This window comes from Antrostomus carolinensis, unplaced genomic scaffold, assembly GCF_000700745.2.
Source record: "Antrostomus carolinensis isolate BGI_N321 unplaced genomic scaffold, ASM70074v2 scaffold13586, whole genome shotgun sequence".
Taxonomy (NCBI): Eukaryota; Metazoa; Chordata; class Aves; order Caprimulgiformes; family Caprimulgidae; genus Antrostomus; species Antrostomus carolinensis.
Window position 1 is genome coordinate 34449 of NW_010324002.1, and position 25685 is coordinate 60133.

A 25685-nucleotide genomic window follows, 5' to 3' on the forward strand; every position below is an offset into this window, starting at 1 on the left:
TGTATAAAGCTTGGATATTGTTTAAATGTTTCTGTGGTTCTGCATAATTGCATTTCAGCATCAGGATTTCATCATTCTGTCTCAGTTTTATGTTTTTTAAGGATAGAAAATGGAATCTGAGAGACTTAAAAAATCTCAAATAATATTATACCAATATAACACGAATACTTATTTTCAAGTCCAGGCAAAAATTCGTTTCACTGTTCCTAACCTTTTTCCTTTATGCATATATATCTCTTTAAAGAAACTGCACTCCTGAAAACAAGGGCAATCAAAATGTTTTGGCATTGCTGAGATGTGGAAGAGTATTTCAGCTGAACTTGATCTGCAGAAAAACCATCATACATTTTTTAATTAACAATTACTACAATCTAGGTGTGCAAATTAAAAACTTACATGTGAAACAGCAAAATAAGCTGAAATTGCTGCTGGTATATACATGAGTAGTTCTGTCTCAGTTTGCTCAAAAATCTTTGTTAATTCCTACCATTTAGCTTCTCAGATATTAAAAGATATAATGGAAATTTGTTCATTTTCACTGGGGTGAAAATGTCTGGTTATTTACCTGTGTAAAAAGCAAATAATTGTTATTTTCTGCACCTCTAATTTCAGAAACTCAGTTAAAAATATAAAGGTTAAAAAATATTTTAATAAAGATATTTAGAATGCTTACAACAATCAGATAACAATTTATGAGTTCAGAGAACATCCAGGTATTGTCCTTTGAATTAAATACTGAATTCCCTTTGCAAAAGTTGCAAAAGATACTTACTTCTCAGATAATTATTTCTGTGGCCATCCAGCAGAAGTCAGTATCATTTTGTTACTAAACATCAGTTAGTGTTCATCAAAGACAGAATGCACTTGCTTGTCTTCCCTTTATCCTAATGTCACACTGGAAAACCCTATATTAATAAAAAAGCCCTTGAAAATTGAAAAATATGTAATGCTTTATATAGTAAGTAACATATAGCTGTTACTGACTGTTCTTGCCAGCACTGCCTTTCTTCAGACAGGCTCAAGAGCTGACATTGCTTTCCCTTTCACCTATACCAGTTCTGCCATAAAAGGATGACTATTAACAAGTCTCCTTCCTGCATTAAGCAGTCCAAAGATTTCTAACCAGACATCCAGTAATTTTTGCCTACGTTTTTTTTCCTTACTGTGTAATCCAGGATGCCAAGAATCTGTGGTTGCATTGGAACACTTCTTTTAGAAAGGTATCTAATACTAACAAGACTTCTAGCAAATGATTAATTTACTCTTCAACTTATGCCAGGGCAGTTTTTGATGATTAACACTCATGTCAGGCAGTCTCTATCAGCTCCTTTATGGAAACATAAACAGTGCTTGATATCAATTCTAAGGGAAGAATCAACTCCCATTTCCTTTTTGTGTCTTTGTTAAAGCTAAAACCAAACAGATAAAAGCTTATACTTGGTTATGACTGGAAAAAAGTACTCTTTATAGCTATGTAAAATGACTGAAGAACCTTAATCTGTAATGGAGTCTTTACAGATGGGAGTAGTTTTGACCTAAAAGCAGTGCTTTTGTGTCTGAAAGGCTACAGGAATGTTTCTGGAAAAAAAATCTTATTTTTTTGTGTTGGACAAAATACATTCATCATAAAATCAACCAAAGGGACAGATTCTAAATCCTATTTAGCAATAAATCTGTACTTGCAACCTGTAATCCTGTGTTTAAACTACTAAAAGAAAAACAAGCCATTCTTTTACTTTCTAATACTATGTAATAATACAAATATTATAGGGAAAATGTATTATACAGGTGTGTTTTCCCAAAATGTGTACTTTGCAAAAAAGATCTCTTCCTCAAAAAAAACCCAAGTCACAAGTTGCTAAGTGTGTTTATGCAGAATGCTCAATAACACATATTTAAAGTAGAGTACCACATTATAATAAGTCTGAATAAATGAGTAGCTCCATCAGTTTGTACCCATATAAGTCAAGCCTAACAGCACTGGAAATATAAATTAATCAAGTTAAATATTTGAGAAAGTATCTTCTTTTTAGCTGTGAAGTGAACAAGAGTATTCAACTGTTTCTGCCCATGCACATTTCTCATAATTAGAATGCAACCATCTTATCATGGACAGAAAATCCCCAGATTAGAAAAGATATATTTAAAAAATATTAAAATGGATACTCAGTGCTGAATCTTCCTATGATTGGCTTCAAAGGCTGATTTGAATTAAAGTTCCTAAATCCTTTTTTCATTCTTGCTTCACTACTACCTACTACAAAACAGTGTGAAGACAGTTATTATTGAGACATTAATTCTCCCAGAATATACCCAAATACCTTCCTTCAAACCTTTTTCTTCATAATTTATATTAGTTTTAAATCTACTATGAAAATAGTAGTGCAAGAAAAATCAATTAGAAATTCTTCAGATAAATGGTTTAGTTCCTTTTAGGATAAAGATGCAGAGGAATACCGATGAAAAATATGCTAGTTATGATGCTTTCTTTGTTAAGACTCCTTTACATCCCAAATCAATTCTTCACTCCACATTCCTGTATTTGGTAAATAAGTTGTACAGTACTCTCAGTGTGGACTTCAAGTCACAATTTACAATATCTAGAAAAAAAGACAAGGGAAAAAAAACATTAGTAACTTCATTAGCTCAAAAAAATTCAGAAATGTCTGTTCCCTACTCCCTTTCCTTGTTCAGATTGATATCCATGAACATTCGAATCACGAAGATAGTAAGAAAGAGGAGAAAGATAAATAAAGCACAGTTTTTAAACTGGCAATTCAAAAAATGTTATTTCAACCACTTTTAGTTAGGGATACAAATGGCTCATGCTGCTGATGAAGAAATGCAACCAAGGTTTAGATGCCCACAACATAAATTATGTCTAGGATTATGTATATTTATATGACTGAATCTTCAGTTGGTTGTGACTGAAAAATAATGATTTTGAAAAAATACCGGGCAGGAACCGATGGAACTCTTCTCTTATGTGAGAACTGCAGGACTTGTCCCATTCTGGGCTGCAACATCCTTCTTTATTAGACCTAATTTCAGCAAGATAGCTAGAGTAAGTTTAAATTTTCTAAAGGATCAAAAGAAGCTAGGTATACAAGTGCCCCTCGAAGACACTTCTGAAAATGCTTTGGATTAGCTGATGTACATGTCTGAATGAGTCCTCAGAAACTCAACATCTAAAGTAAAGGACTTATAGGAAAGAAAAAGCTAATGAATACCTGCTGTTTCCAAGAGAAGTTGTTGAGAAAGTCAATAATATTTCACCAGAAATCTATAAAACAAACTGACAAGTACTACTGCAGCAGTCTATGCTAGTGCTTCAAGGAATAGTCAATCTCAAACAGGGACCCAGAATTGCCCTCAGAAAGAACAGAGAAGAATTGGAAAGAAAAGAATTAGAATAGTCCTTTTTCTTTCTTTTGACTGTATAGGAACTCAGTCTCCTAACTTCAGTTCTTGGAATTGGCCATGAAGGTGTAAAGCAGGTGCATACTCCCACTATCTTCAAAACCTCCAAGTAAGCCTTGTAAATTGTGTATGTAATCATCAGACATTTTTGCCATTGTATTTATCTACAGTAATGTTTCTCACAGATTGTGGAGGGTTTATACTTTGAAGAATGAATCCAGTAAAACCTATGCATGGTGACCCAAGCTATGCAAACTTTCAAGGGCTAAAGATATTAGCTGCATGGCAAACTGACATCCCTGGACAAAGGGTGAAAACAATCAAAGCCAGATTTTATGCTGAGACGATGCATAGTCATGGAACCACAGGCACATGGTTTTGTGGCTCTTAGTTAGATAAAAAATTATTGGAATAAAATGAAGAGAAAATGCCAAAAGCAACACAAAAGATACCTTGCTCCCACAACATCATGTTATATATAAAGAGTATTGCAGGATATAACTCAGGAGTTTACTCTTTTGGGCCAACAGTGAGTTGTAACACCTTCATTTTGCAACACAGAAGTTCAAATTAATAAAGACATAACTTTGACAGGTCTTTGCAAAGTTACCAGAAGACTCCACCACTACAACAGGATTCCACAGAAAGGTCCAAACTAAAAAAAGCAAGCTCTCAGAGAATGATGAGTTATTTCCATTGCTACATGTGTTTGACCAACATGTATAACATTTTACTGGTTGCAATTTTCAAAAAGAGAAACTTGAGTTTGGCTTTGAGGTACACATTTCAAAAAGTAATCTGAAAAAGCTCAAATTGCAAATGAATTCATTACAGACTCAGTAGATTAATGTTCTGGCCATTTTTAAAGCAAAAGGTCACGGAAAGCTTTTTAATACCTTTTCAATTATATTGCAAATAACCCAAATAAACTGTTGACCCCATAAAAATCATTGGTTTTCATACTCATTTATTTAACCGCATTCTTTTTTCCACTAAATATGTTTTTCATATTCTAAAGCACTTTTCAGCATATTTTTTCCTCAAGAACCTCAAAGAAACAGTGTAGGAATTTAAGGAGTATTTAGTATACACATTTAGGGTAAGATCCTTTTCAATACTCTTTTGCTCACTGGAAATTTTAAGTACGGGCATTGTGCCCAATGTAACAACACATAAAACAGATGTGTTTTTCCATTCACATTGGGCAGGAAGTTTCATATTAAGCATTTCAGTAATTGCACGAGAAATGTCTTATATATGCTGAAATATCCTTATGGCTTGATTTATACTGGAAAAATTAGCTGTCCCCTAGAGCAATAAATACCTGAAAAATTAAATGCCGTAAGAATTTTAAACCTCCATGGGGAGTACGGGATCACAGATACTCTCTGTTTTACTTGGATCCCTAGATTTCACTATTTCCCCCTTTTTTCTTTGACTACTTCAAACATAAAAGTTTGGGATACAGTTACCGCATGTTTAATTAAAGATGATTGTGGATAAGAGATAAAGCAATCAAAAGAAGCAAAAAATCAGGCTGGATAGGTCCAGATTAAATGCATAGGCAGTGTCGGCTCAATCCTGAGATACACTTTTTGTGTGTGTTGCTGTTATGATCTGGAAGTTGGGAGGGATGGAAAATAAGCAGAACGGAGCAGAACTTGATTCAGTAATGTGTGCCTGAATCTCCAAAGAGCCCTTATTGTTAGAAATAAAACTCCTGAGCATTAGCTTGTATCAACTCCTCAGGGAACGACAATCCAGTATTATGGCAGGAAAAGACTGTGTGCACCATAGAAAATGAATTTGCAATAGGTCTTGAAAACGTATATATTGATCATTATGATAGGTAACCAGCAGAAGCCTAGCTACCATCCCTGTTGGGAAGAGTGGAGCAGAAGCTGCATGTCCAGCTCCTGCATGGTAACAAGAGGTAACTTGCCATGGGAGGAACGACAAGAGTACCCTGTAACATGGTGAATTGAGGGCCCTATATCCAGCCCAAAAAGCTGGATTTAAGCCCTGTATTTATATGAGCAACGAGAAGTGGAATCCTGGTCCTGCTAAAGTCAGCAGCAAAACCTTCATCTTCCTTGAAGACACATTTTATTTTCAGTCTCCAGCTCTAAATCTAATTTAAATATACACACATTATTAGGTCCTAGGCTCAAAGCAGTTACATGCACATTTGAAATTCTTCTTCCACAACAGCTACCTCTTTTGTGAAAATCTTGTAAATTACACTGAAATACTTGAGGTTTCATAAGAAGATGTGAGATGGGGAAAAATGGAGCAATTGGAGCAATTCATATGTGCCAGTGACACCATTCACAATTGTATTCTTTTTCTTTCAGTGAATATCTGAGTATTAGTGCACATGTTTGGTCACACAGATCTTACCCTGGCCATTCAAGAAAGGAAGCCCTGCAACATCTGGAAGATCGTATCTATCAGCCATTTAAAGTACAGAGTTGCCTTTCACTCTTGGATTAATGTTTTAACCTTCATTTAGCTATGCCATAATCCTATGAGATAAGATCTGGATCCAATGTAAATTTTTAAGACACGAAAAAGTAGAATAGATACCTTCTGGTCTTGGCTTTGGTTTTTCCAATCCACCATCTTGCATTAGCTCAAACGCAAAAGATACATTGAGGACCTAGTAATACAATAAAGGTACTCATTATTGTGAACTATACACAGTATAGTATAAATGGTCAAAACAAAATATATTTAAAGCTGCAGACCCAGATGCTTGGAAGGGAAAAACAGAGCTGTGTATATCACTGGAAAATCTGGTCCATGAAATCCAAACAATCCATTGTTTTGCTTTTTCTGGGTGGTGATGGTGATTTCAGAAAGATAAAAGTAACTGAAAATAACATGTGAACTAATACTACCCATAGAAAAATTACTTACAAGTAAGAATAGCCCGCCTCCCACAAGTTTAAAAATTGGAACATGATGGCCCATAAAGTGCTTGTCTTGAATAAACAGCTGAATTGCCTGGATAGCAACAGACAGTGGGGTAATGGTTGGTCTTTAAATGATACATAGTACATATATGCCTTTATGCTTCCAAAAAACATGAAACCTTTAAAATGTTAAATTCCTGGATTTTGGACACAACAACTCAGATGTGTCATCAATTCATGTGTATAATTCTTTATGCACTGAATGAACAGTATGCTGGGTTCAATGACAGCATCACACAATGGCTGTCAAAATCAGTTAATACTTGCTAACCATCCCATTATTAATATAATTTTCTCTTTTATTCTGGATAAGCATTAATACTGAATCTTAAAAATGCTTGGAAACAGTTACCAGTACACTCCTCTCTTGACTTCAGCTATTTACATCAAACTTATGCAGAAAAATTTGTCATCTTTGTATTACTAGTAGTGTTTACATGTTTATTTGTTTTTAAAAGAAAAATTAAATCTAATTACCTTTTGTTCAAAACCATCAGGAGTCAAGAAAAAGCTGTGCAGAGGAACAAAATAGCCTTCTAGGAGACCCATTAGCAGAACTAAGTACACACCATCTGCAAACTGTAAAAAAGACATTTCTCAGTACATTTTCTGAAGAATAATTCATTCCTTTGCCTAATGAACAAGATCTATATTGTCTATGGCAGAACTGTCACCAGACTACTAATACAAATGTTTTAAATCGCAACTAAAAGATCTCATCTCACTTCTTTCATTCCTTTTATTTTGTTAGTACGTTCCATTATGTCTTCTCCAAAACTGACCTACACGCAGAATAAAGTTCTTGGAAAGAGAGGTTGTCAGTGCCTTTGATCTATGCCGTTGTTTTCTGTTCTACTAGTTGTGAAGAACCAGAATAGCCACCTTTCAAGCTCTCAAATGGCATGCGTTCCCTGAGCAGAGAAAAGCAGAATGAAGAAGGTGAAATCTCATGACTGCACTGAAATTCAGCATATTGGAGGAAATAAAGGAACAAAGAATCATCTTTGTCCACGTTCTGCAAGTCTGAGTCAATCTGATTTTAAGTGTATGTAATTACAGAGGGAAGATATCTAATTGCTATGACATATGTTAATTTCTATCTAAAAAAATAGCAAGATCCATAAGATTTCGTTAAAGGATTCTCACTCTTGCCTCTGTGGCATCAGGTCTATCAGTGCACTGAGATATCCTCACAATCAAACCGAGTTATCTGAAGCAACCCATCACCTTCTTGAGGTAGATAATTTACTTTCAGCTGACAGAAACACAATCTCTCATTTTAGGGAATACTGTTTCAGATAAATGCTTAAGGGGTTTCCAGGTACATTTGAATACTACATTTTTGCCAAAAGTAAACAATGCAATAAGCGGGCATAGGGAACACCTTTCTGAAAGCCCTTACACATTATTTCCATATAAAATCTTACTTTTACCTTTGAAAAATCTCTATCAGATTGACAGTTATTTAAATAAACCCAAGATTTTTAATAACATGAATCAAGACATAAAATAAAGCCTTTCCTGAAGACACCTGGGATTTTTTTGATAGTGGAGATATCATCCTTCCTGCCTGACCCTGTAATTTTCTTATAACTGCTTCAGATTTCACATGGGGAGGTATTAATACAGCAGTATTAAGTTTTTCTTTTAGCTTCTTTCCAGTCAATTTGACAGCTGAGAACAAGACAGAAGACCATGTATCACATTATTTCTGTGGTGCAATCAAGCCCACAGCCCAACTGTACAGCTGCCTGTGCATAGCTTTACTCTCAAGAACGTATCTCACTGAATAGTCATTGTAATCCCATGTGATCGCATGCTCGTGTCAAGGTAGGCAGGGAACAACTGTTAAGCTTGACATTAAACCAAGCGGACAGAGTTCTTTTCTGACCAAAACAAGCACAGGTTCTGCTTACAGCACTTGGCAGCATGCAAGAGGTATCATCTGTTAATTAATTTTTATGTTAATAGAAGTATAAAACTGTTTCTAGATACATCTATCTGCCCTCATGACTTCTCTGCTTAATTGGCAAGGGTCTTCTTCATATGAACATATTTAGAATTGAAGGGTTTCCTGCTGAAACATCTTAGAGCTCAGTCAAGAATAATTCAATGAAATTTCTAGATAAAATTGGCAGCATAGTGCATAACATAGTGTAACCATCCCTCCTCTTTTAGAAAGGCTTTAAAATCCTACCTGGGTCTCCAGTTCAGTGACCTCCAAATTCAATTTATTGAGATGCTTGTTCACAAAGGTGATGAGAGTCTGAAATATGAAAACAATGCAGTGAAGGCAGTAGGGCAGCAGTTCAATGCAGTTCAATGCAAGCAGTATGAACTCCACTCAGAATAGAATCTGCATGAGTGAAGAGACTGCAGCACAATTTTTAAGTTTTAAAACTGCTATGTGACATAAAAAAAATCTTTTTTTTTCAAGAGTGAAGAATAGAAATAAAATGCATGTGATGCATATAAATAAAAATACACTGTTAAAACATAATAATTCTTTAAAAACACCTTATAGCAGACTATAGGGAAGTAGGTAATTGAACTCCACACAAATCTGACAGCAGTCAAAATACTCTAGGTCAGATCCCTGGCAGTTGCAAACTGGATACTTCTTTGGCATCAATACACTCAATTTACCAGTTGGGTTCTACTCAGCATATGCTTTGTGAGAACTTCTTTTTGATGGAAACTTCGATAACTACATGTTGTTCTGTGTTCCAAAGTTAAGTTCATGCTGCTAAATATTAATAAAAAGTAACATTACAATCATGAATTTGTATATTAGTTGAAGCATAATGCTTAATTTTATTTAATGTGTGAAAACTATGCCAGTTATATATTATATGCATACACACCCATTACATATATACAAACAGATACACACAAGCATGCACATGCACACATTATGTATTTTAAAAATAAAAACCTTCCAACCTTTTTCACTACATTGAGCTTATCTGGAGCATGGTCAAATAAAGTATCAAAGGCATCTCTTTCTGAAAAACATTTGAAGATGTTAATACACTAAGCAGCAGTAAAACACTTATTAAAGCATACACTTATTTAAGACAACAGGGTCAGCAAAAGGTTTCAATATAGTCTCTTTGCACCCTAAGCATCATGTATTTTGCATACTGCTCTCTTGCTATAAGCTGCTGGTAACTTATTCTCTATTATTTACAAAAAGCAAAATGTCCAAGTAGGATTTGGATTACCTAATAACCCTTTGTCTCAAAAATGAATGAAGAATGGTATCTTTATGCATAAAACCTTAAACATACAGGGAGCTATGTAACCAAATCATTGTGTGCAGAAGAATATGAGTTTACATCTAGAGTCACTACATCTACAGAGGAAGATTTTCCCCATGGGCCACGGACTGCACTGTTGTGTGCTATATCATTAATCACCTCAAGCAAGCTTATGATTACACAGCTGCAATACAATCCTTTGTACAGAAGTTTTTGGGCATTCTTATATGCAATCTAGGACATTATCAGAAGGACAGGCAACCTAGGGTAGCACAACTGGAGTGCTACTGTAGTCACCTTCTGAAGTAAACAAACAAAAAAAAATTAAAAGGCACCACAGCCTTTTCTGAGCAATTTCCATTTCAACAATCACCTGAATGATACCGAATGACTCCACAAAAAGCTACATTCATATTCCTCAGTAAAAAAATTCTAGAGTAGAATTTGTAGAAGGCAGACTCTGTACAAAGTAAGACTGCTCAGGGATATCACTGGGAAAAGAGGTCATGCATGTAGCTCGGGAGGGACTTTTTACAAAGGCAGGTAGTGATAGAACAAGGGGTAATGGCTTTAAACTGAAAGAGGGTAGGTTTAGATGAGATATTAGGAAGAAATTCTTTACTGTGAGGGTGGTCAGACACTGGAACAGGTTGCCCAAGGAAGTTGTTGATGCTCCTCCCTGGAAGTGTTGAAGGCCAGGCTGGATGAGGCTTTGAGCAACCTGATCTAGTGGAGGGTGTCCCTGCTGATGGCAGGGGGGTTGGAACTAGATGATCTTTAAGGTTCCTTCCAACCCAAACCATTCTATGATTCTATAATTCTATGATTCTATGTAGCCTTTTAAAACAGCTGTAAGGCAGCCATTGAAATAATACAAGAAGCAAAAGCTAAACTCTTGGTGGGACTCCACCTAAGTTCCTCAGGTGAGTGTTTTCTGCTGCCCAGGCATTTGGCCAGTCTCAATACTAGCAGTAAGACCTACTAGGCACAGGAACTTGCATGGTGTTTAGGTTTGCTGAATAATAACTCAAAGTCATTAAAGTGTAATTAGGTAATATATGCAAGAATGCCAACGAGTTCACCAGCTGGTTTATGATAAGACCTCATTTCATCTTATGCTGGGAACTTACGATCATTAATACTATTACAGTAATATTCTGGAGGTTAAACCACAAAGCATCTGCAAATTAACACGTGCTGAAAAGTAATGAGATGTGTTTTAAAGGTGGTCAGACGCATTTTAATGCTTTTTTCCTTTTGTTAACTGCCACAATAGCCTATGGTGCATATATCTGCCAGGGCAAATTGAAATCCTCTACTTCCTCACAGTTTGATCAGTGACCACCCATCACAGAACTAATGTATACTTTGGCCGCCTCAAAAAAAAAGATAATAACCAAATGAACTTACCATGCCTTCCTGAGAATGCCCTGTGAAAGAAAAAAAAAACACAAAAAGAAAAAAACCCCACAGTTATATACAGTTCACTTGCAGATATTGTGATACAAAAGAAAACAGCATACGTGGCAGATCTTCAGGTTGGTGAAAACTGCATAGATCCATGAAATTACGAAAACCTTCATCAAGTTACTCCAACTGAGAATCTAGATTAGTCTGAAGTCCATCAGTATAGTATCTCCTGGCTTCACTAAAGTCTCATGGGAGGCCAGATCTCAGATTTCCTACTATTGAACCAAATCAACACACCTTGCCGGAGTGAAGAAGACTTTTTCATGTTGATTCTGTGAACACTTTTCCTTTTGCTTTAAGGATGAATTTACCACACCAACTACAATACAATTCCGGCCAAAACAATGCTTGGATTGCATTCTTAAGGACTGCAGCATTTTGCTCCAGTTGATCCCTCATATAACTATTACATGTAAACAAATCCATAAACACTAATAATAAGCTTTGCTCCATTCTATTAAAAACTGGGATATTCTACTATTGCTTTCTGTTGGTTTGGAGTAACTTTTCTGTTATAAATTGTTCAGTGAGATGACATATACAGGGCAAAATACTGTCATTTTACATACACCAAGTCCAAACACCTAAAAATAGTCTTATCACATTATTTTCTGAAAGAATCTAGTTTTCTAACAAATAAATACCAACATAAAAGAATGGGGTATATCTTTCTTGTTTGGTTGAAGGTCTTCTGAATAAAATAATAGGAAATATAATAAATATAAAAATAAATTAATAGTAGATAAATATAAAATAGATATTTTGTATATCTGCACTCTGTTGTTCCTTTCATCCTAGTCTCCTGCTTTTAGTTCCCCATCTCCGTATTTCCTCACTCTATTGTGTTTTTAGATGCGTGTCTGCAGCCCTCAAAAAGGCTAAAATACAGTCACTGGCTGATGCATCATCCTCCTTGGAACCCCAATACCAAAATCTAAATATCAGCAAATGTTTGAATTTCTGAGACGCATCTGTTTTCAATTACTGAACTGCTGGCAAAAGTGGTGTTGACATACTCAGTGTTACCAGTTATTTCCTCTTGGATTTGTCGAGACTGGAGGATTCCTTCTCTTTTCTGGAAAAAACAAAAAAGTGACATTTTTCTCAGTAAAGTTTAATGCTTAGGGTACAGTAAAAATTCATTTATGATTCACAAACATAATTAGATAAGAAACCTGCAAAAAAAGAACTTTTAAAAACAAATTTACAGTAATATATTATTTCACCTTGCCAGTATTTCAGAAAACTCTTTTGTACATTAACAAGAAACTTGAAACTCCACCTGTACAAGGAAGTATTTCTTTTCCTTTCTCCATTGTTCTTAATTCACTTTTCTTTTAAAGGCCCCAATTCAGCAAGACTTTTGAAACACCTAAACACATATGTAAGTATTTTAGTAGAGGTATGTCTAGGTGAGTTGAATTAAACCTTGTATTTCAATGAACAACTTGGCAGACAGTGCCCATGCTTCTCTTTTGCAAGAATCTTGCTCCCAGGCTATCTGTTCTTTCTGCCCTGTTCACACACTTTTTTTTTTTGCCCCAGTGTTTTCTTTTTCTGACTTCTATTTCAGGTCTATTTGCTTGTGATGAGAAACCAAAAGAGAGGATAATCCATTCACACCCTGCTCCAGCGACTAGTCACCTTGGTGTTAACTTCATTACATTGACTTCAGTGTTCTTCAGACATAAGAAGCCCTTTGTACATGATGGTGAGTGGCCTGTGTTTAGAAGCTGTATGCAAAATGGCAGAGGCCAACTCGAATGGTTACTATTTGAGTCAGTTGGAAAATGAAGGAGTTTAAAACTTTGACATTGTTTCCAGGATGCTGATTGCAGTCATCTGGTGGCGGTGTAAATACCGCACATATGTTTTGCCTCTCTTTGTGTTCTGTTAATTCTATTCAGTGAAATTAGTGAAATTTTGCAATACAGAAGGAAAAGTCAGGCAAATGCTGACAACTGCATGTAAAGTCTAGACGGTAGGCAATTATTCATGATTCTTCACTCCCTGTCATACAAGGAAATAAGAAAAATAAATTTATGCTGGTCCTAGACTTGCCTTCTATGTGGAAAAGAGAAAAGGAGACTAACCTATGTATTGTTGCTATCTATCTCATCTGAAGGATCATGTTTTATAATTGCCCCAACAAGATGAAATGTAGAACTATTCTGGAGCTTGAAGGGACAAATACATTTGTCAAAGGTTCAAAAAAAAGATTTCTTGGGAACGCGGAGACAATCCTACTCAGAAACATTTCAGACATTCCCAGGGCTCTCAGAGAGGCAGTGGGACCAATGATCTCAGATTAAGCTTTTGATGAGCACCTTCTTCTAATCTCATTAGTTTCCTAGCTTTGCTTAATTGTAGTTTATGCACCCAAGAATTGCTGTCCCAGAGCTCAGAATATGCTCCAGCCATTTTTGCTTCTCTGCCAATGCATTCTTTTACTCTCTGGCCTACAGCTCTTGCACACAAACAATCTGTCATTTACCCATTTGTGGACGGCATAAAAATTTTTTAAAAAGAGACAAAATGATGGCAAGTGATGGCTCTCCACAAAAGCTCTTACCTGTTTCTGCAGAAATGATCAAACAAAGCCTGGGCTTTGTTCAATGTTACTAATTCTATTAGTATGGAAGGAAAAGAAAATAATTTTATGTGTTTCTAAACATAACAAAATCATGAAATTAATTAGGGTAGTCTTCCTTAGAAACTTCATAAAAGTACTTAATTCTTTTATTTCTCTCTCTCTACTATTCCCTCTATCAAACTGTACAGCACTTAAAATTAGCTACCTCATAGTCTGTTGAGTTTGCCTAGGCATGACCTTACTTTACAGAATGTATGAGGGTTCAGAACATGAGGCATGCAAGTTTGAACACTAAATTAGGCTTTAGGATCTGCTGATTGTTGATTAAAACTTGCATTGAGTTCAAAGGGTACATGACGAATTATATAGAACCAATCCCATAGGATATGAAAGATAGATTTAAAAAATAAAAATAAAAAATCCATCCACCATAAAATAAAAATGAAAAATGTCTCAAACACAATTACAGTAAGAATACTGACCCTCACCCTATGTTAACAGGAATCAGCACAGCCTTGGAGTTCCACTGATTGGCTTTTACAAAGAACTGCGTCTGCAGGGTGAAACCTTCTGCAACATTATTTGGATTTTATTCTGATGCAACTGCTTTCTCTGCAATTCACTGGCGCCTGAGCTACAGCTGGAAGCTAAGAGGCAAAGCAATGACACAGACCCTCGCACTACTTACTCTTTTAAAATTGGTTTATCTCTACCTATTAAACAAGAGAACAATTACGTCCATTGATTTCACAGGAATTTTGTCTGGACATACAGAGTAACAGCAGAATGCATCTTTATTTTAGGACTGTGGTCTTTTTCTGGTTTAGTTTTTCATCCCAAAGATGCCCTGACTGCTGCACTCCTGGATTTCTTAAGCTGGTTTTGGTAGAACTTTGAGATAAACCAGTGTAATTAATATATTTATAACAGTCAAAGGTTAGTGCTTGAAACTTATGTTCCTCTGAAGGCTCAGACACCTAAGTGCAGATTTCCTGGGGTTCTCTTTCATCATCTATAAAGAAACCCACAAAGCAGAATCTGAGAGTCAATGAGTCATTATCAGGCATCAGTGATATATCTACCAGAGACTCTCCTTCAAATTTCTCCCCAAATTACAAAACTTGACTGATCTGAATGCTGGAAAAAGGAGTAGTTATTTTCTCAGATCTGTCCCACAGATTTTCGGTCACACAAAACTTGAGCAATAGCTCTTTGCACCAGATACTTCAGGGTAACAACAGCTAAAACACATAAATAACGACACAGTGTGAAAAATAAAGGCAAAGTTAATTGGAGAGAAAGAAAAGCAGATTAAATGGGAAGAGGTCAAATAAGATAGAACAAGCGCAAGTCCAACTGAAAGAAAAATGATGAACAGAATAATATGAAGAGCTTGGATGGATGAGGCTCTAATAAGGAGACTGACTGACACAAAAGATTTAGTTGACGGGTATTTTTTGCATGCTTATGAGAAAGCCAACATTGTGATCAGACTAAATTAGCATGCACAAGGCTGAAAAAGAATAGTCATCTAACATGAATCTGAATGTAATAAACAGTGACAATTCATCATTCAGTGCCAAGAATGATTTGAATCTCTAAACAAGTGAGAATACCATCAAAAATGGGAAAAATAATAATTCTAGAGATCATATTGGGTGATAAACAAACACATTCCAACAATAATAATGCTTCATATATTTTTAATGTCAGAGTCTGGCCACTTCACAATCAAAATAAGATATTCTGAGCCACAGCTCAATCTGGGAAAGCACTTCTGCCTTTCTCTGGTTGAAGCATTGTCAGCAGGGAAGACACACGTGTGTTTCTTGTCAGCCAAAAAGACACACGCATGCTCGCCCAAACAGAAACTCTAAATGTATTTTTCAAGAAAACCCTCAATCAATTTCACAACACTACCAAGAGCAGTTTAACACCTCTCTTACCTGCACAACAACAACCTGAATGGACACATGATCTGGAAGTCTGATTGGTGCTCGAAAATACTGTGATAATGCAACCAGAAGATGAAGTATCGCTACAAGACTTTTAGCGTGAACAGCTGAAATAGATATCAAAAGCGTAAATTACAAACTGCAAGGTAACTGAGGCACATATTTTTACTTTTAAAGATGTGACGGATATGGGACTCTTTTCCTCTTGCTACCTGAAGCCAGGGGGCACTTTTAAGGCACCTCTCCTTTACTGGTCTCCTCGTGCTCAACAGGTCATGTGAATGCAGCCCAGTCAGTAATATGCGTCAGCACCAAAGCGTTACTTTATGCAACGTGTCTGGATGCCATAGGCTTGTGCAGATGGAAATCTAAAGCTAATCCAAAAGCCAGATTTCATGTACGGCAGTTTAAGTGCTGTCTCTGCATTCTCCCAGCCTTTCCTTTATTCCCTTTATTTCAGTAAGGATTTATGGACTATCAGAAAGATATTTTTGTACTCATAACATGCACTTACTCATTTTTAAGTGTCACAGTGTCTGCAGGATGATAAACGAGCCTATTTTGGCAGAAGCCTTAAGCAATAACTTACTAAACTCAATGACTCAAACATTCCTCATGAAGTTGTTATAGTTCTTGTTATTGAAGCTTTTTCACAGCAGGTTTCATATGGGTAGTTAACACTAACATAACTTACAAGATATCAAAAGCCATACTGTAGGAAATCCTTAATCAAGTATCAAACCATTGGCATGAAAGTGAACAATTTCTAGTTCTTATTAGTGCATTTCTTCTTCTTCTTCTACTTAGTTTTTGCATTTACAGTCTTCCCCAGAGGACTATTCCTAAATGATCTTTGATAGCTACAGTACAGTGCACTTACTTTTTTTATACTTGAACTAATCAATAACTACTACCTTATTTCACTGATAAAGCAGGATCAGATTCACTAAAATATCCTTCTTCATTACCTTCCAATACAAGTCTCACCTATGCCGTGGAGATACTCATTAATATAAAATGCAGCATTGCTGTCAAGTTTTGCTGGGGTGCCAGTGCTCATGGATGAGGTGCTTTAGCAGAACACTAAAAGGATGTCTGTCTGCCTAGCACCAGTGTGTGCTACAGCTGGCTCCAGCTGCTGCTCTCTATCTCTACTTTAGTTCTAAAACACATGTAAAACATTAAATTAAAACTAAAAGTTAAATTGTCAGGCCACTCCAAACACCCTGCCTCCAGCTGCGTAACAGAGAATGGAAAAAATCTGGGGGGAGGCTGAAGAGAGATGGGGACAGAAAACTCAGTGGCACCACATGAAGGAGAAAGCCAGAGATGCCTAAAGTTCACTCTTCCTCCCTTGAGCTATTTCTCACCCTCTCACTGATTTCTTGTGAATGGAATGGGATGCAAAACAGCTCAGCTCAAGACAGGTATAGGAGACAGAGAAACTGCTATATACTCGTCAAGGTATTCACCAGTGTGAAATGATTCTGGATACCAAACTTTAAACAGATTAAGAGGCCTGATTTCCTAAAGCTGCTGATAGCCTGCTTTCTGCAACACATAAGCACTAATATGTCTTGTGTTGGGTCACTGAAAGCACTTCTATTAGATATTATTGTGTTCATTTTTAATACAATAAAACAGGAAGGGTGCAGTCTTAATCTCCATGAGAGATTTGTAATCAAAATCAGTGGTTCAGATTTAGCCTTAAATGATCAGAAATATTATTCATATCTATGTTGCAAATTTTACACAAATAAAGAGTCCTCAGACCTAACTCTCCTTCTGCTTATCTACTACATTTATGCAGGTACTTGCTCATTTCAACAGACCAATTTAGTAACAGAAAATTTAAGATGGTAAGTATATGGACTTAAGAGCAGAAATACTTTGACAAACTCCGAAAAGACAGTTTATTTAAACTGGAGATTGAACACCAGTAAAGAGGGCAGAGTGTACCACATCTGGAAGTGTCCTGCCGAGCAGCTCCTACCACAAATACCAGGTTTCAGCCTTCCCTTATCATTGGATATTTCAGAATTCAAGACAGCAGCTCTAAACTCTCAGCTGCCAACAAATGGGAACAGCATAGAAAACACAACTTACAGTCAACGTTCCATTTAATGCTTCTTGGAGGGAGTTTAAGGGTTTCATTGATCTTTTCAAGCACTGTTTGTAGCTTCTGTTTCTGAGCAATTTCAGACTGAGTAACTTCAGCAACATTCAGCTTCTCACTTTCAAGTTTCTCTGAAGTGATAATAGAAGAAAAAAACAGAAGAGAAACCATTGTCAACTCCATGAAGAACACAAAAGATGTCCCATGCATCCAGATGTACATCCAAGGGATATGAGACTTCCTAGTTTTAAAATTATCTGCTTTTCCTTTCAGAGACACTTCCCCCCACACTTCTAAACTCCTAAAGACAGAGCTCACATTTTCCCTTTATTTAGGCATTGCCAAGGGGAAGGCAAAGTGTTAATGAAAACCACACTACTGTCTAAAATATATTTGCTGCAACTCCCTTTAGGGAACACCAGACTTGGAGGCAAGGCCCATTACTTCTATTGCTACTGGATCAAGGGTATTCTGTATGCAAGTAGCTTGTACATCAGACCATCAAATCTATGAAACAGTTATCAACTTTAAGATGTGTTTCATCAGATTCAGCCTCCCGGCTTCTACCTCAGACTCAGGACATTGAAAAATTTTACTTGACCCATTTGTGATAAAAGTGAAGATTCATTCATAGAGGTGGAGGATGCACCCAAGAAATGCCAACAAGTATTTCTGGAGGTATGAAAACAACTAAAACCTTGGGCAATTTCTTTCTATGAAACCACAGCCCTTTTCTGCACTCAAAATTTGCAGTAGATTTTATAATACTCTATGAATTGGTTTGCTAATAATAGTAAAGATTGCTAGGTATATACATACACGGCTTAGTGTTTACCATTAAGTAGTAAGCAAAGAAAATGCAGTAAAAGCTCCCTAATAACAACATCATAAACAAAATGCTTGGTTTTCTACCACTTTACTTGTTCTCACCAAAGCCAACTGAGTATCTTCCCAAAAAGAGTGAGCCTGAACTACCAGCCTATGAATCCTGCCTAAGAGACTGCTACCTCCACGGGCTTCTTGTTTCTCCACAGCAAACAGTCTGTGCATAGTCTCACAAGAGCAAAGCCTGTAGTTAGCATAGACCTGATCCACAAGGAATTAAGGGTAATGGAAAAGAGTCCACTGAAATCAGTAAGTGCTAGATTAATATATGCATATTCAGAGTCAAGCCATATCTGATACGCATTTTTTGGGGTTTTGGGTGAAGCCACTGCAGGTCTGCTCATGAGAAACGAATTGCTCAGTCTGGGGCATATCCAGTCCACCACAATATATACAATAGCTTAACCATTCATAGAAGGGAATAGTCTATGTAGTCTTTATTAGAAGTGCTCACATGATGTTTCAAGACTCATTTAAGACACTGAAAAGAAATTTACTGGAGACTTTATGAGCTGTAGTAACTAAGAAAATGGCTTCCACGCCAACAGTTAAAAACGCATATGCCAGCTCTGCATTAACAGTTTTTTTTCTCTATCTGCTTCTCAACTGAAGCTCAGTTTGCAGTCCACTGGGTACCATTACTTCAGTAATGTTAAAAGCCAGACATCAAATCAGAAAGAAATTCCAACTTTCCAGAGGAACTTCACATTGTGAACAAACTATAGTATGGAACCAGCAGAGATTAAAAACATCCACTATTGTACTGAAAACACCCTTGCCTTCAAACTTACTTTCCACTGGTAACACTGGTAAGTTTGTACAGCACATATGCAGATAATAAATTTAATTGGACTGAATACTGTTGCCAAGACAAGAACCCTCCCTTTTTAGCACCCCAGGTAGGCTTTATGCTGTTCTCATCAACTACAGAACACCACACATTGCAATGTAGCTGTAAGGATTGTGCGTACAGCCTATTGCTCAAGAGTCTCATAACACAATGCTATTTTTATACCACTTAGTGGCATAAATGTAAGATGATACCAAGGCTCCTAAGCAGGAACAAGTGATCCACTTACTGACAAAGTGCCCCAACAGCATGCACATATATTTTTTCTTACCAAATAATTTCTGCAATACTTGTCCATCATACAGGTCTTCAGCCAAGTCTTTCACAATAATCCTCTCTCCTACCAACACATCATTAATCCAGTCGATTAATACCTATATAGGAAACACAAATTTGGCAGTATTATACACTATTCATTTGCAATTTAAAACACATGTCATTTTGTACAATGATGAAAATACTTAGCAGAAAGAATACCAAAGCTGCAATGGCTCAAAGTACAATTGGTCTGAAGTGCCACCGAGAGAAAATAGGAAGGAGTTAGGAAGGACTCTTCTAAGGTGGCTGTGTCAATGTACCACAGGTACTAGACAAATATCAGATTGATGCAGGACCTTCTGAAGTGAAATCTGTCCTTTGCTTTTAGTAGTATTTTAACATTTTATTATGAAGCAAAAGGTGTTGAAGTCGATTCTAATGAAGCTTCCTGCTAAAGTTCTAACCCCAAGAATCACAGAGACTATGAAGGAAGTCAGCATGATCTTAGAGTGGGGGTGTGATGGGACTAAGAATCTGAACTCAAGATTTTAATCCAAATTCTTAATTTTCTCTACACCATACCTAGCTAAAGATACTCCAACAAATGACCTGTCCATTTAAATGGGGAGGTATGCAATACGTGGTTTAATTTAATTAATATCTAAACAGCGCTTGGAAGTATTCAAATGAAAGAGGCATTAAAAAATAGTTTCACTCTCCTGAAAGTGTTTACATGCTTTTCATTACCTTCATTAGTTCTTGTAATTTTGGGTCATTTCTTGAATTTGGATCAACCATTGTTCGAACTTCATTTTCCTCTGGAAGGTTTAAAAGAAATATTAGAAACTATTACAGGCATGACACTTTATTTACATCAAACTTTTATGTTGAGATGTAAAACTGTTGTGAATTACCTAGCATAGTGTCCTCAGGGTCTAGTTCGAATGGAATTGGACTGAGAGGTAAGTTAATGGCATTTATTCCTTCTTCCTGTAATTCAGACACTAGGAAATAAAAAAGAAGAGCTTGGTCAAATTTCAATTCAATTTTATTTACTATTTCACTCTTGCTAAAAGCAGCATTAATTGTCTTAATTTCTTTATAAGAACATGACTCTATTAGATAAACCACTAGGTGTAATTACAGCAATAAAATATAGCTAACAAAAATGGGAAACCCAGCCAACAAATCTTTACTTGTACGAGTAGATTTTTTTGTAGATAATTGTACTGGAATCAATGCAATTTCCTCAAACCTTTTCCAGGATAAGGCCCATTGTCCTCAAATTTTAAAAGGCTCACTTGCATTTTAATGACCCTGACATTTTAACACTAATGAATCATTTCAGCTGAGGAAAATTATTATTGCTCTCAGCTATGTTACCCTTGCTCTGGAGATGCTTCAAGTTTAGGTACTTGAGAAGAGCTGGATCTGGCTATATACCCACATAGGAGCTGCCAGACAGATAAACTATTTAGGACTGAAGATGCAGTCGCAGCACATGGCTCCCTCCATTGTTCAGGTCAGAGACCAGCTGGAGAAGACTGTGGGACGCTTCTGGCCTGTGTTCTTGGGCTATCTTTAGCAGAAACCGCGGCAGCAGGACATAGGTGTAAGATGATAAACCCTCAAAAATACTGCCTTAGTGTGGAGTCCAAACACAGGTTGAGAAAGAACTTGGACACAAGAGTGGGGAAGTAAACGAAAATCCCATAGTTTGGAGATGTTCACAGTCGTCAGGAAATATGGACAAGTTTTTACTCAGCCAAAGTCCACTAATGCTGCAGAAATTAATGTTCAAAAGAAGATGCTCAAAAATACATGCTCTGATGCCATTGGAACAGAGAGATCCAGAGAAGAATTGTAAAAGCAGTCCTCCCTCTAGTTCTGTACTTTTCAGGTTTTGTACCTGGTGCAGTTCAGGGAAACTTCATTCACACCTCTCGGTGACCCAAACTTCAACAGGTTGCAAAGAAAGACAAAACCCTTCCTTCACTGCCCAAACACGCTTCCATAACAGAAGAGAATAAATACAAACAAGCCAATACACTAATCCTACTGCTATGGAAGAACACATAGCAAAGTGCAGCGAGGGTACCCACTTCAGTGATCAGACAAGCTTGTATCTGCTTTGTAACCAAGAAATCAGTGCAAACCTGATGTACCAAACCTGGAAAGAGGCTCACTGTCTTATGGATGACCAGTAAGCAACATTGTTTTGACCACTCTTTTTCCAGTGTACAGACCTTCAATAGAACTGGTTCTTAGCACAACTTTTCTAGTCAGATTTTAAACATAAATAAATTAAATAACTTAATTTATCCATCCTACATGTGTCCTAAAGATTCACATAGTTGTATACACCTTCTGACATGAACTAAAATATACGATTTATATTCAGATGCAGATTCACCATCTAACATTTCAGATTTACTATCTGAAGCTTTCTTCAGTTTATTTTCAAAATTATGGAAACAATTTAGGTTTGGAGAAAACAGAAAAGTAGAAATTGACAATAGGGATCTTGTGTTTTGATGCTGGCGCCATGACTGCCTCATAAGTTAGCTTTTGGAAAATAGCTTTACCTCTCTGCCTTAATTTTCTATGTGTAATAAGTAGAGCAAAGTTTCACATGAACACTGATAAGTCAGTTGGTGTGATAACAGTACTTAAACTTCTCCAAATATTTTCTACGCTTTGTGAAATGTTTTGTGCTCTGACAGATTAAATGCTTGTGCATATTTCAAGAGTCTGTAGCTGTATTCAGGCATCTACGTAAAATTCATAGCAATAATGGCTGTTAGAATGCTTATTATTTTTAATTGTACAAAAAAACTTTGAAAATCCACTACCTTCAATACACTAACTTCACTCCATAAACTCACCCTGCTTGTGTATCTGTAAAATACAAATACAGTGCAGCTCTAAAGAGTCATAAAATAATGTTGACAATAATAGTTCCCTGGATTGTTGTATATCCTCTAAAACTGATGGCTGAGAGCAATGGACCAAATTAATCCCTCATGTAACTCCACTGAGTTCTGAGGAGTTATAGCAAGGATGAATTTGGTCTAGCATGTACAATCTCAGGAACTGTTTACACTTAATGGCAGTTTTTTGAATTGCTAGCACTCCTTAGAGAAAATCATTGTTGGTTTTATTAACCTCTTTTTCGTTTGTTGTTGGTTTTTTTTTTTCATTTTGGTTCAAAATGGTTATAGACGTAAAAATGTCAGTGGATAGAAAGCTACTATATGGAGGCCTTTCTGTTCTGAAATGTTTAGTTCACAGAGGACTTCTGCACAAAGGTTCCTAGGCAGAAAATGGTTTTTTTCACATCAATCCCAAGAGGCAGCATAGTAAAATAAAATCTTTTCAAGCCAACTGGCTGCACTGAGCTCTCCTGTCCCAAAGGGCTGGATGGTCTCCTTGGGCACGACACACTGAAGGAAGCAGTCAGCATATCTTCCTAGTGCAGGACAGCGGGGAAAGCTTTTGGCTTTTCTCTCCAGGGAGCAAACCCACTGGCAGAGCTCACTGACACTTCTCCAGGGAGACAGAGTGGACCTTCCAAGGCTGAACATTTTGTAAGTCATTCTTTACAAGACCCAGTGACCCTCCCCATTTTTGTCCTCCAATGTGCACAACTATTACATTCTGCTTTCAATAACATGACCTTCATCATATTATCAACGTTTCTGAAAATAAGAGAAAGCAAACAAAAAAGTGTCATATCTTTGCATGGAAAGGTGATATTAAATACAAATAAAATAATAATAAATATACACGAGAAACTAATATATTGATCTGTTCTAGAAAGCATTGCAAGTGCTGTATTTATTGTACAGCAGGGGCTAAATCTTGCTTTGCTGTACACATGTATGCGCAAGTGGTGGTCTTGTTCCCCCAAGCAGCTCACCCAAATTGCTTACATTTCTCACACCTGCCTGAGCCATATGCAGAACCTACCCAACACACCTCTGGACGATCCAAAGATCCCAGATGGATCCAGTTTGCCAGTGAGGACAGCTCCTTCTCAGCCACTGCATTCTGCAGTGCACAACCCATGCTCAATGTTGGTATTAGTCCCGCAATAAAGACTCCTCCTGCCCTCCTGACCCCTACAAGCAGAAAACATGACGGACAAACCCTGAGCCTGACAGCATCTTTTTAATTTCCTTCCCAATACTGAAGTGAAAAGATTTAACAACAGATTAATCATATTACTAAAAGGAACAGGTAAGAACACATGTATGATATCAAGTTGTATGTAAAGGGAGAGAAAATGGATTAGGTAGTATAGCCTGACTTTCTAAAAATTTCCATCAAAAAAGTTCCATAACAAACCACTATTATACACTTAGGTGTTTATAGAGGAACCACAATAATGTGATTGAGGTTAAGAGTTTGCATACCACAGTTTCAGCACAGTAATCCATTTTTCAGTTGCTTTTCATTAATTTGTTTTAATTAATTTTCAAGAAAATAACTTCAGCAATTTAGTATTTTAATAAAAACAAAGCACACAGGTTTGGGACAATTTCTGCAGCAACTGAAATTAAAATAAAATAATCTGATTTTTTAAATACTTTGAGGAATGACTTGGAGCATCCACAAGACCTCCTCTCTGGGTCTTACAGTGTAAAGACCCAGGAAGGGAGGAGGGGGCATAGCTGCAGCAGTTCATGTATAGCACACCAGTTGCCAGGAGCCAGACTACTGCACTGGGACCTGTGGCAGCTCCTCTGAAGGACAGTATCCACAGAGTTGTCTGCTTGACATCAGGCATGCTTGGCCACTGGACAACCCCAGCAACTAGTTAAGAGCACCTTTCTGTTCTCACCCTCTGCTGCAGCCCAGATGCAGCCCAGTGCGTTGGCTACCATAGGGCTTGTTCTCATTGTGCTTAAACTGGCATGATTGAGGACTTTATCCTTTTGGACATGAGACGAAAATCCAGTCCTTCATGGTTTTGGTTGGTTTTTGTTGGGTTTTTTTTTACAGTCACTATGCTGAGTGAAACTGGGGCTTGAATGTACTTTTAGAGCAAGATGCTTAAAAGCAACAGTTACACATGGACCAGACAAATCTCTGTGGATTGGCAATGTGAAAATCCCAGTTTTAACTCTGGATAAGGAATGGACACTTCTGCTCAGACTTCTCATTCAGCTTCACATGCCAAATTTGTTATGATGTAATCAAGTGCAACTCCACTGTCAACAGACTTCCTCCTATCATGCCAGCACCAAATTTGGCCTCAGAGCTCAGGAGCCCACAAGCTTGTATCAACAGCAACTACAGCAGCTATTTTAAGCAGGATAGAGTTCTTACTGTTTTAGATGCTCTAGAATTACAAGGTCATAAACCTATGCTATCAAATCCACGCGGGTGCTCTGAGCCAGACTTTGCCCTTTGATGCATGCATCCAACTGCCATTGAAACTGTTGGACGCCGAGCACATCTGAAAGTGGAGTACTGCCCATACGGTTTAAATTGGCTTAATTCCTCTAGTACATGCAGCCTGTTGCTCCACATTGTATTTATTAGACAGTTTCATTTGGGTTTTTTACTTGTTTATTTTGTGTGCTGAAGGCTCTTTGCTGCCCTGTTTAGTATTCAGGGATTAATGTTATTCTGATTTGAATAAAATACATATTATTTAACTGAGCTCAGAAATGCCACATCACCCAATGCACTCTCTGTGGTTTAGACATATTTTAGCATATCCATCCAAGGAGTCGCAAAATAAATACAGCAAGATGTAGTGTTAAATGGTCTCTCCTCTGAGTGCTAGAGCCATGTCTTTCCATATAATTGATTCCATACTTCCAAAACTAAAACTACACCAGCGCTACAGCACTAACAAACAGATCGATTCTGAAAGTTTGTGATTAACTAGAACC

At 36.9% G+C, this 25685-nt stretch overlaps 1 protein-coding gene across 1 annotated transcript; it reads right to left on the reverse strand.

Annotated features, from left to right (window-relative positions):
- Window positions 1-2523: 2523 nt before the first annotated feature.
- Window positions 2524-23850, reverse strand: PARVA (parvin alpha). The gene is made up of 13 exons (XM_010170786.1): window positions 23715-23850; window positions 20697-20786; window positions 20530-20600; window positions 19796-19898; window positions 17780-17920; window positions 15665-15780; window positions 12142-12200; window positions 11066-11085; window positions 9339-9400; window positions 8593-8661; window positions 6873-6974; window positions 6007-6079; window positions 2524-2600 (listed from the first exon to the last, which is right to left on the reverse strand). Exons 1-13 carry the CDS (start codon window positions 23848-23850, stop codon window positions 2524-2526), a joined length of 1119 nt encoding a protein of 372 aa, XP_010169088.1.
- Window positions 23851-25685: the final 1835 nt, after the last annotated feature.

What these genes read in the sequence shown, in the direction of transcription:
- PARVA (XM_010170786.1), bottom strand. Translation starts at nt 23,850, where the DNA reads ATGGGTTGTGCACTGCAGAATGCAGTGGCTGAGAAGGAGCTGTCCTCA. An exon ending in CTCAGGCAGGTGTGAGAAAT is followed by an intron (nt 20,787 to 23,714) that starts GTAAGCAATTTG and finishes TTTATTTCCTAG; the next exon opens with TGTCTGAATTACAGGAAGAA. An exon ending in TCACTGAACTGGAGACCCAG is followed by an intron (nt 6,975 to 8,592) that starts GTAGGATTTTAA and finishes TCTTTTTTACAG; the next exon opens with TTTGCAGATGGTGTGTACTT.